Below are 11,522 nucleotides of genomic sequence, written 5' to 3'. Positions count from 1 at the left end.
GTATGATTCATAGTAATTTATTTTTTTATTAAACTTAACAAATGTATGATAAATCTACTCACGATAGTAAATTCTCAGTAATGAGACGCTTAATCTGAACCAGAGGCTGGTGGGATGAGCTATAGGAGGACATACTCATTGTAATGGCTGGAATGGAATAAAACAAACCTGTGAACTCCATTCCATCCATTAAAATTAACCCATCCTCCTTTAGCTCCTCCCACCAGCCTGCACCGCTCTGAACATACATAAATAACAGTCCATTTACAAAACTCTAGCAAATCATAATCAATCAGTCATCACCTCTGTATATTGAATATAACTTACTTGCATTAAAATGAGCCAATTTCCCTCAAAATGTCAAGAGGCAACAAAACACTAGGGGAATATCTCAATTGCAAACTCCTCGCATCTGCTCTCCTCCTCAAAACCCAAAGGAGGTGGTCAGAGAGGAGGGATTTCTGGTTGATTGGATTTTGAGGAGACAGGACGAATATGGAATAAGATCTTCCCTAGATATGCCAAAATATAGATGTTTTTTAAAGGCATTGTTCTAGACTGCTGTTCTGACATTTCATTATGGCCATCAGATGGACAGAAACAAATATGACATGATATAGAAGTTTATAAGCTGATGAGTGGTTGCCAAAAGACATTATCCCTCCCTAGTTGTTGACAAAATAATATGTCAAATAGTTTCATTTAAATCATAAGTGACCAAACCCCATTTAACACTCATGCGGACAGTCACACAGAGCTAAGAAAGCATTCGGCTCAAGGAAAGCAAGTGGCAGACATCATGAAAAATGGTTCTGCGCTCAAGATCAACACTTGTACCGCAAATTAAGACGATACACCTACAGTAGGACCATTCAACAACAAACTCATTAAAATCTCATATAAATCTGCTAACTCTGGAGAAGGAGACAGGAAAACTTAAACACAATTCAACATACTCAAGCTTTATATTTTGAAGCTTGTTGAATGGGAATGTAAACTCATACGTACAAATGCCATCATCAAAACAATTGTATGGTAGTAAATTGTATTCAATCTATTCACAAAAAAAGACAACATATTGGGTATTTGCTGTTTCTTCCAAAGTACAGTTATGTAATCTAGTTATGAAAATGAGCTTTCCTTATTAAATCTTCAACATAGTGCTAGCTGTATGTTCTTTGTTTCATAGTAACTGCAGGTTGGCACAGTTCTGTATACAGTAAGTCTGATTCCACAGATAGAGCTCAACCTCCTTTCCTTCTCTCCAGTTTGTTCCTGTGCCACATAAACACTTCTAGCTCCCTCTCAAATTTTCTGCTGCCACTGTATCCCTTTGACAGAACTCACCGGTTCCAACACTCAACCCCCACTTCCTCTCCTCCCTCTTCATCACTGAATCTAGGACTCAGGACATCCCCCTACATTTTCCTTCTCCTCATCATTTCTCTCCAAGAGTTGAGGTAAAGTACTATAGCTCAGTACGGGAGCGGGAGATGCGGGGCCCCTTCCTAATCTCTTTCCTCTTGTCCTCTTTCCTCCTCCTCTTCTCCTCCTCCCTCAGGATCTTCTGAAAAGCCTCTGCAGTGTGAAGCACCTGTGCCAGAGAAAAGCAGAGCGCGTGAACGTGTGTTTGAGAGAGGCATTTTTTAATAATAGGTGTATGGAGTGTGGAGAAGCAAACAGCAGAGGATGGGAAAGCAAAAAGGTGCAGTCAGTGTGAGTTTTACTGATGTTACGCTCGTCTCAAACGTGTTTGTTAAACAAGCCTTAGAAGAACGCGCTTTTCATGTCTGTCTGGTAGGCTTCACTGTGATACCATGTGGTTACAGAGGCTGAGAGCCACTGTGTTACTCACGTCGTCTCTCTCAGTGCGGTATGGGTTGGTGAAGTCTGGGGATTTCTCTATTATTCCCAACTCCTGCGACATCTGAGAGACAAGGAGTGAGAGTTATCCGCCATTTTGAATCCATAGGGGGAAAAAAAGGCACATATAAAATATTAGTTATTTAATGGTATGCTTACAATATGCTTATAAAATGTAGTAATAAGGTTATAACACATTACACCTGTTGGCTTTCAATAAAGCATAAACATTTCCTCTATGCCCCAGAATATCCTCCCAGCTCTATCCCCGTCTCACCAGTGAGAGAACATGCTGGTGTGCCCCCCCGGTGAACACCCCAGTGAGGTTGCAGAAGCGGAGCCCCCATCGCAGAAGGACGCCCCAGTCAGGATTACGGTCGTAGTAGTGGTGGACAATACGTGGGAAACGCAACGCCACGTCCCCAAAGAACGCCGTGTTCTCCACCACATGGGAGTAGGCTATGGAGCGAGATAGAGAAAGAGAGTAGTCTACAATTCATACTTAGGAAATCAACTTTAAAAGTAAATCACTGCAGACTGACATAGTAAAAGAGCGTAAGAGGCGGAGAGAGGGAAAAGGGGAGGGAGAGAGGAGGCAGAGGAGAAAAAAGCAAGATGGTGACAGACAAATCAGATTAGCATCGAGGGAGAAAGAGGGAGGAGAGAGAGCAAAGTGTAGTAACGGTATAAAATGGTCCATGATCTGACCTTCTTTGATTTTGTCATCCATGGGGAAGGGATCATCAGCCTGCATGTTGGCTGCAGTAAGGACAGCCTTCGAGTCCTCCAACACCTTCACAGAACACACACACACAATGTAGATTGCCCATTGTGGGTTCACTACCATAGTTGTCCTTGGGCAGAGAGCAGATACAACATAGCAGATATGTCCTCTGAGAATCAAACAGTATATACAGTGATGCCTCAAGCACAATAGGAAGACTTGGAAGCTAAATCCGGGTTACTCTAGTCTTATTAGTGACCGGCTACTTAGATACTACTTAGCAAGTGGCCTTATTTGCCTACTCATGAGATCATAATAATCTGAACATGCTAAGAAACTAACACCGCAATTACTTCCCGCTAAGGCCACAACATCCTGTTTCTAGCTAATAGTCAGCATGAAGGGAAGTTAAACAGGAGTGGAGCCATTGTACCTTAAACAAGCCCTTCAGCATGATGTCTATGATCTTATACTGCTGGTTGATGTCATTGAGCTCCACCAGGTTCTTCAGAGCATTTAGCTGGTCTTTCCTCTTGGTCTCAAACAGACGCTTGTCTGAGAGGGGGGAGGGGGTGTTCAGGAAGAAATGCTGACAGACATTTCAAAACATAAACACTAATCAAGGGTCATCCAAGAGGACACCTCTTAATATTCTGAAGAAGGAAACAGACACACAGTAGGATACAGATCTCCAGGTTGGAGTCATGTCTGTGTGTGTCGGAGTCTGCAGAGAGGGCTGCAGCAGCAACCACCAGGACGACTGTACACACACTCAGCATGGTCAAGAGGTGGCGATGGTGAGGCACTCTAACACACAGAACAGAAGACAAGAGAAAATGCAGTTAAACTGTATTCTGCAATATTTATTACAATGTTTTTACTGAACTTGTAAAACCAACATTTACAGTAGGTCTGTCTGGTTGACATGAGAGCATATTCATGTATTTTGCTATGTTTTGAGGGTTACCTAAAATATATATAAAAATTAAAAATAAAGTATATTTATGATCATATTTTTACCTTTTAAATCCAGTTTGGTCCTGTACTATAAATTACACATTTTCTAATGAGGTTATAACTTCTACAAGCCACTTGACATGTCACTTATCTAAACCCCAAAATAACTCAAGACGTCTTGCCAGCCCCCATCTTGCATCCTCTTTCTTCCTCTCATACACTCTCCATCCTCTAAGCTGTGGGCTGCCTCAACATTCCCGCAGGTCCAGCCTCCTCTCCCTCGGAGCATGTTAATTCATTTGAACAGGATACAAATGAGTCTTGGACTGATGCATATTTGATGGTTTTTAAAACATCAGCAGAAAACAAAAAAGTGTCGAGGGAGAAGACAGCATCGATAGAACACCAAATGTATAATTCAGCAATGTCTCCATCGATAATATTATCAGAGAGAGCGAGAAGGGGAAGGGAGGGAGGGGGGAGGATTGTGAGAGGCAGAAGAAAGATGAGGAAGGAGTACTGTGGAATGAGAGAGACCCTGGGGAGCCAACTGCTTTTCTGCTGAATATTTCATTTATCTTTTTCAAATCGCAACAAGGTTAGGCCTAAAGACAGGGATCTGATAGTGAGGGAAAGAGTCAGGGTTGTGAGTGAAAGAGAAATGAGGACTGACACCTGATACTACATTTTGAGAAACAGCTGAAAAGATGTTCTCTATTCTGAACTCTTCAGTTGCATTCCCCTACTCTGACACTTAACCTCCTATGGTTAGACTATTAAAATACTGCCTTAAGATTCAAAGATTGGGTTATGCAAGCTGTGTGATTTGACATAGGCTATGACAGGGCATTTGCCTGAATCACCAACGACATACTCTGAGAAACTTTGCAACATCTACTCTGTCAGCAAAATTGGGTGCTGATGATACAGTTGGAGCAGCAGAATACAGACAGTGTTTGATTAGGAACAATTTGTGCATTCTGAAAACATCTTCGGGCTGCCTTCCAGCTTTTTGTACTAAGCATGCAAGTCAACAAGTCAAATATTTCTAAGACGGGCAACCAGGGAAAAGGCTTAGTAGTAGGAAGCCCCATATCCATGTTTCGTTACAAGCCAAGAAGGACAGATTTTTATTAGTGTCAACAACATGGACAAATGGGTATCCAGCATTGATGTTTCCATCGGAGTAGACAAAGTGCTGGGATATTAAGGTGGAGCAGAGGGGGCAAGCGACTAAGACAGATCAATCATATCCCACAGGCATCACGCAAAGCACAGAATTTGAGAAATTACACTCCAAAATGCACCCATTTACTGTAATCCTCCCCATCAGCTGTGTCCAGAGGCGTCATGCCCATAGGGGGAGACAAGGGCACGTGCCCCCTCAGATTTGTCCTGTTTTTAAAATTTTCAGACGTTAAATTAATGACTAAACTTCCTTTTTAGGCCTACGTTTTATAATAATTTGTCAGTGGTACTTTACAGAGGGGGCACACTGACTGGACAAGGCAAAGAGTAACCCCCCTATTCTCCCTAGTAAGTGGTTCCTTACAAGGTGCACCAAGGAGCAAAGATATCCTAGGCAGGACTTTAGATTTGTATTTTATTTAACTGGACAAGTCAGTTAAGAACAAATTCTTATTTACAATGATGGCCTACCCCGGCCAAACCCTCCCCTAACCCGGATGATGCTGGGCCAATTGTGTGCCGCCCTTTGGGACTCCCGAACACGGCCGGTTGTGATACAGCCCGGGATCGAACCCGGGTCTGTAGTGACACCTCTAGCACTGCGTTAGACTGCTGCTCCACTCAGGATCCTTAGTGCATGCAGACAGTATCGTCAGTGCAGGAGAGAGAGAGAGAGACACAGGGTTTGATTTGATATGCCAGTGATGGGCAGGACTTGCAGGAGGTATGTTGGTAAATGCATTTGATGAAGCTTTAGCCTATTGACTACTTCTTGATTAATAAATCAAACTAAAAATAGTTGTTTCTCTATAATAATAGCCATATAGCAATTTTATTAAGTTGGCTTTAGCTAGCCCAGATAGTTATGGGGTTGGGCGACTGGAAAACTAGCTTCCAAACCATTGCAGGCGATCAAGTAAGAGTAGCTTGTCTAACTATCTTATCAGACATGCCTGCTGGCAAGGTTGGTAGACTTTAGAAAAGCAAGCAATTACTAAATGAGACTCACGTTCCTTTATATATTTTAGCAACCGGCCGTATTATTCCTTTTTACGTAGTTTGTGATCTGCATCCAACTGGGCTCTATGCAGCTGGCTATAGATGGGTTAGCTGACGTCACGAAAACGCACGCTTCAACGGGGCAGAAGTCCGTAAGTTGTGATTCTGGATGGCCAGATAGCTACAAACAATGACAAGAAACTCCCATGTGGGGAATGGTAAGTGACCCGTTTCAGCTAGATTCATGTTATTCTTGATATCATGTCTTGCTTTGAGGTGATTTTAAATGACTTCATGTCAAATGCTTAAATGGCTCAAATTCACTAGATAGCTAACCAACAAATATAAGAATGTATTTGAGAAACAAGCACTCATCGTGCAAATGTATTTACACTGGACAAAAATATAAAAGCAACATGTTAAGATTTGGTCCTGCTTCTCATGAGCTGAAATAAAAGATCCCAGAAATGTTCCATACACACAAGGTTATTTTTCTCAAATGTTGTGCACAAATTTGTTTACATCCCTGTTAGTGAGCATTTCTCCTTTGCCAAGATAATACATCCACCTGACAGGTGTAGCATATCAAGAAGCTGATTAAGGGCCATCGCAGTGCTAGCTGTGCCACTAGAGATTCTGGGTTTGAGTCCAGGCTCTGTTGCAGCAGGCTGCGACCGGTAGACGCATGGGGCGGCGCACAATTGGCCCAGCGCTGTCCAGGTTAAGGGAGGGTTTGGCTGGCAGGGACGTCCTAGTCCCATCGCGCACTAGTGACTCCTGTGGTGGGTCGGGCACAGTGCACGCTGACACGGTTGCAAGGTGTTCAGTGTTTCCTCTGACACATTGGTAACGGCTGGCTCCCGGATTAAGTGGATATTGTGTCAAGAAGCAGTGCGGCTTGGTTGGGTTGTGTTTCGGAGGACGCACGGCTCTCGACCGTCGACTCTCCCGAGTCCATACGGGAGTTGCATCGATGAGACAAGACTAACTACTACCAATTGGATACCATGAAATTGTGGAGAAAAAAAAAGGGTAAAAAAGAAAAGCTGATTAAACAGCATGATCATTACACAGGTGCACTCCTACTAAGGCCACTAAAAAGTGTTGTTTTGTCACAATGCCACAGATGTCTCAAGTTGAGGGAGCATGAAATTGACATGCTGACTGCAGGAATGTCCACCAGAGCTGTTGCCAGAGAACTGAATGTTCATTTCTCTACCATAAGCCACCTCCAACGTAATTTTAGAGAATTTGTCCAACCGGCCTCACAACCCCACACCAAGTGTAACCATGCCAGCCCAAGACCTTCACATCCGGCTTCTTCCCCAGCAGGATTGTCGGAGACAACTGATGAAACCGTGGGCTTGCACAAACAAAGAATTTCTACACAAACTGTCAGAAACAGTCTCGGGGAAGCTCAACTTCGTGCGTCGTAAATGACTTCAGTGTGCTAATGCTCACCTTTGACGGTCACTGGCACGGTGGGGAAGTGTGTTCTTCAGATGAATCCTGGTTTCAACTCTACCGGGCAAATGGCATCATGTGGGCAAGTGGTTTGATGTAAACTTTGTGAACAGAGTGCACAATGGTGGGGGTGGGGTTTTGTTATGGGCAGGCATAAGCTATGGCAAATGAAAACAAATGCAATTAATCAATGGCAATTTGAGAGCAAAGAGATACCGTGATGAGATCCTGAGGCCCATTGTAGTGCCATTCATCCACTGCCCCCCCCCCCCAAGGATTTGTACAAGCTTAAAATGTCCCAGTTCTTCCATGGCCTGCAAACTCACAAGACGTCACCCATTGAGCATATTTGGGACGCTCTAGATTGACGTGTACGATAGCGTGTACCAGTTCCCAACAATATCCAGCAACTTCACACAGCCATTGAAGAGTGGGTTGATTGTGGCCTGTGGACAACATTCCACAGGCCACAATCAACAGCCTGATCAACTCTATGCGAAGGAGATGGTGGCATAAGGCAAATTGTGGTCACCAGATACTGGTTCTGATCCACCCCCTACTTTTTATTTTTACAAGGCATCTGTGACCAACAGACATATCTGTATTCCCAGTCATGTGAAATCCATAGATTAGGTCCCAATACATTATTTCAATTGACTGATTTCTTTATACAAACTAACTCAGGAAAATATTTGAAATTGTTGGATGTTGCATTTATATATTTTTGTTCAGTGTATGTTTTCAATACACACTTGGAGACTAAATGTAGTTTACCTGTTGTCAACCATCTAAGCCAACCCAGTCTGTTTGGCCCCATAACTGACACGTGCGCAATTTTGTTGCTAAACAACCAACCCCTCAATACACTCACACATAAATCATCCTCATTTCAGGCGGTAAGAGCTTCAATTTCCTCAACAAGTTAACGACGAGCCTATGGGAAAAAACATGGGTACCGTCTTAATAAAATTCTCCACCACCATGCTAGAGTCGCTAATGCTACCTCTGATGTTCAGCCAATCAGGTTGGAGGAGTCTGTTTACCCCTGGCTGAACGCCGTGTGCAACATCAGGAAGTAGCACTAGCTACTCAAGAAGCCTGGTGGTCGAAAATTGTGTTTTATTAAGACAGTGTGCATATTTTTAAAGCTAGTCAAGTAGGAAATTGGCACCCTCGCCCCTGAATGGAGGATATTTTATGTAGAGCCAGTCGCGGGGGCTGTGAGTGTATAGCTGGCTGCATAGAGTCCAGTTGGAGGCAGATGACAAAAGATGGAAACAATAGTAGTGCAATATGCAGCCAGCTGGGCAAGCAAAGGTGCCGAGAAGCATATTTAAGGTTATGATACTATATACCAGTGTGGCATTTTAATGAAAATTACAATTGAACAGGAAAAGGGGTATGCTTACATAACCTATGCAGAAAAAATACATATTTTACATGGAATTAGGTATAATCCTATGGCTATAGAGTGTAAGAAAAAGCCATTTCTGGTGTTGGACAATTTAGGATTTTTCAAACTGGAGGGGGGCTCCAGACCATGCTAAAGAATCCATCCACACATAATTCGTGCCCCCATAAAATAATGGGTGCCTGATGCCCCTGGTTGAATGGGCCATCAAACTGTTTGCAGAGGCTGTTGTAAGATGTTTTATTAATACATGAAATGTAAGCTAGTACATACAGTATGTTGTACCATGTAATCAGTCGGAGGTTTGAGGTTCAGGGTGAGATACATTACAATATCGGAGCTCTCTGCGTGAATCAGACAGCTGTTATTGGCAACGTTATGCTTTCAGAGAGGCACTGGGTATTGAATAAGTATTTTGTTGGCAATAATTAATACTTTGAGGGAAATGTCATACAAAATGTAAACTTGTTGAGATAAAGGTTGACATTCTGCCAATCAAAATGACCCCTTTCTGACCCCGCTTGGAAACTGTTTTGCATACAGTGGATTGAAAAATAATTTAATTTCATGTTTCCCATCATCAGTATGTCAGACACCATTTTCAAGGAAGAGGCTCGAGCCACAATGATCTCTGTTGCATTATTTTAGAAAACGTTCGCGTTTTTGTGGTGTCCAGTTCGCTATCTTTGAAAACAATCGAGGCACATGAAATAGCAGCATTTCATTACCTGGCGGGACTATTTGTGAATAAACCGGTCATCGAGAATTTGAATGGCAATGTAAACCCATCCGTATCCCAATGCATGCATTTTGCTCGCATTGGGCTGGTCAGCTGTGGACACTAGACTTCGACATCATCACTAACTCGCCGTTCACTCACCTCGCAGTAAGAAACAGCACGATATAAAACGATAGCGAAACCAACGATTCTTTCTCGCTAGCATCAGTTTCCTCGTAAAGATGGAGACATCAGTTGCGGAGTATTTGCTACAATACTCAGGTAACAATATCACGTTTGAAATGTTAATTTACATACAGAAGTCGCTTGCTCCACTCCGCCACTGCCACGATCGCACCGGCTGGCTCTGCTTGGAGGAATGACAGCCAGCGATTACATGGAAGGAGGTCGTTTCTAGACGGAAATTTTAGAGCGGCACACAGGTCGTTGTACGCGGTAAATCCCTCCCCCTCCCACTTATCACGAAAGCAAGTAAACCCATAGACAGAGGACTCTAAAGCCAAAAGCCCGTTTCAGCTTGGGCAGCACCATTGGGGACTTTCACCATTAGAAGTAGTCACATACAGTACCTCCATCCAGGTCACCAGGAGGGATCAGCCGATGAACTCTACTCGTGAGCAAACGTTCCATAACTGCAGTTGGCAGTAAATCCGCTAGAAGAGTAGGCAACCCTGGTCCTGGAGTGCCGCAGCCACTTCATATTTTTGCTTTAACCAGGAAGACCAGTTGTGTTGCATTTCGGAAATCACTTTACTGATCAATTAGCTCAGTTGGTCAGGTGGAGTGCCTAGTTGGGAACAAAATCCTGCAGTACTCAAGCAACAGGGTTGCCTACCGCTGGGATACTGCTTATGTCAGAATTGACCAGAATGTACTTTTAGAAGCAGGTCAGGAGAACTTAAGCTGCAGGTTAGGATAATTAATGTAATAAGTTAGGAGAATTAGGTTCATCTTAGGAAAAGAGTTATGGTTAGCTAAAATGCAAAAAAACTCAAATGTTTGACTTCAATTTGACATCTGTATCCCATCGAGCCATGAACATCCAAATCGGTGGCCTCAGATTGGCCGATATTTCTACTGAAATGACATATGACAACTGTTCTTTTCCAAACAATTCTTTATAATAAACTTATATGATTGAAAGACCTCAAACCTAAAGGCAAATTAATGGAATGCTCCCCCTAGTTATTTTATTGACACAGTAAATCAGTAATAATATGACAGGAGTCCTACCAGACACCTCTTCAGAACAAGGCTGTTTGGTTGCAAAAACAGCCATAAATAAATAGATCAATACATCAAACAGGTCTATAACTGAGAGCCATTGTGTCCGTCTGTCTTCACAGTGAAGTCGGACAGGCAGAGATACATCTCTCCAACACGCCTGAGAAAGGGGGTTAAGGACATAGGAAGGAGAGAGAAAGAGAGCTCCTAGAAAGATCACTGTAATGGCATGTGTCTGTGTCTGATGACTAAAACAAGTTGGTCCACACCTCTGGCAGACAGAGATGTACTGAATCATGAGTGGAGACTCAGTATGTGGCAACAGCAGGGACAGCACAAGAGATGAAGTGAAATGCATCACGTATGACAGATTTAGTCAATGGCCTGTAAAAATCAATAAACACTGATAAGTACTGCTCTGTCGACTTTGTTTTTTAAACGAGGAGCATCTCTTGCACTAACTATCTTTTATGCTATAACTGTGTGTGTGTGTGGGGGGGGGGGGTCGCTGGGGGAAAAGAGTGTAGGATACAGAATGCTGGTGGGCAGGCCGTCGTTGGCTGTGGGAGGCAGGGAGTTCAGTGACTCCATCAGAGTATTGGCCCGCAGTCTGCTCTCCTCTGTAGGAGGGGGGTGGAATATACTGCACTGGAGCTGGGGAAGAGAGAGGGGAGAGGTGAGAAAGAGTCAGTGGGTGAAGGATAGACAGCAAGAGACTAGAGAGAGAGAGATGAGAGACAGGAGTCTGGTGGAAACAGCTATAGTACAGCATCGGCTTTTTTCCACCTGCCCTCTTTGCATGAATGATGTGGACTGTGGTGTGAGGGGTTGAGAGAGGTCCGTCTCGTAGGGGACTGTTTCCTGACTACTGCTGAGGTGTGCTGGTCTTTCTGGCACTTATAGCTGTTGAAGCATCACCCAGGTGTGTGCTGCACCTCAGTAGTAGACTATCC

The 11,522-nt window shown here is 43.4% G+C and overlaps 2 protein-coding genes across 6 annotated transcripts in view; both read right to left on the bottom strand.

The window, feature by feature from the left end:
* Positions 1 to 6: 6 nt before the first annotated feature.
* LOC118365481 (coiled-coil domain-containing protein 134-like) lies at positions 7 to 10,043 on the bottom strand. Of its 3 annotated transcripts, none has more exons than XM_035747736.2 (7): positions 9,915 to 10,043; positions 3,273 to 3,394; positions 3,021 to 3,142; positions 2,572 to 2,656; positions 2,141 to 2,322; positions 1,856 to 1,927; positions 7 to 1,594 (listed from the first exon to the last, which is right to left on the bottom strand). In XM_035747736.2, the coding sequence occupies exons 2-7, from the start codon at positions 3,364 to 3,366 to the stop codon at positions 1,469 to 1,471; spliced, it is 681 nt and encodes a 226-aa protein (XP_035603629.1). In that variant the 5' UTR covers positions 3,367 to 3,394; positions 9,915 to 10,043; the 3' UTR covers positions 7 to 1,468. The 3 variants fall into 3 exon arrangements, with proteins under 3 accessions (XP_035603629.1, XP_035603628.1, XP_035603627.1); XM_035747735.2 differs by lacking the exon at positions 9,915 to 10,043 and adding an exon at positions 9,643 to 9,810; XM_035747734.2 differs by lacking the exon at positions 9,915 to 10,043 and adding an exon at positions 9,487 to 9,781.
* A 401-nt stretch (positions 10,044 to 10,444) lies between these two features.
* The window catches only part of LOC118365480 (meiosis inhibitor protein 1), a 34,120-nt gene continuing 33,042 nt past the window's right edge, over positions 10,445 to 11,522 (bottom strand). For all 3 annotated transcript variants that reach the window (XM_052491102.1, XM_052491103.1, XM_052491104.1), the window contains 2 exons: positions 11,102 to 11,223; positions 10,445 to 10,729 (listed from right to left, as the gene is read on the bottom strand). In XM_052491102.1, coding sequence (XP_052347062.1) covers positions 10,654 to 10,729; positions 11,102 to 11,223 — 198 coding nt within the window. In that variant the 3' untranslated portion in view covers positions 10,445 to 10,653. The remainder of the gene's footprint in view (positions 10,730 to 11,101; positions 11,224 to 11,522) is intronic.

Source organism: Oncorhynchus keta, chromosome 32, assembly GCF_023373465.1.
Source record: "Oncorhynchus keta strain PuntledgeMale-10-30-2019 chromosome 32, Oket_V2, whole genome shotgun sequence".
Lineage (NCBI taxonomy): Eukaryota > Metazoa > Chordata > Actinopteri > Salmoniformes > Salmonidae > Oncorhynchus > Oncorhynchus keta.
This window is presented reverse-complemented; position numbering and strand designations above follow the sequence as displayed.

Coding starts and splice junctions, on each gene's coding strand:
- LOC118365481 (XM_035747736.2), bottom strand. CDS start 3,366: ATGCTGAGTGTGTGTACAGTCGTCCTGGTGGTTGCTGCTGCAGCCCTC. Junction 2,657..3,020: donor TGCTGAAGGGCTTGTTTAAG/GTACAATGGCTC, acceptor TGTTCTGTGAAG/GTGTTGGAGGACTCGAAGGC. Junction 1,928..2,140: donor ACCAGCATGTTCTCTCACTG/GTGAGACGGGGA, acceptor CTTGTCTCTCAG/ATGTCGCAGGAGTTGGGAAT.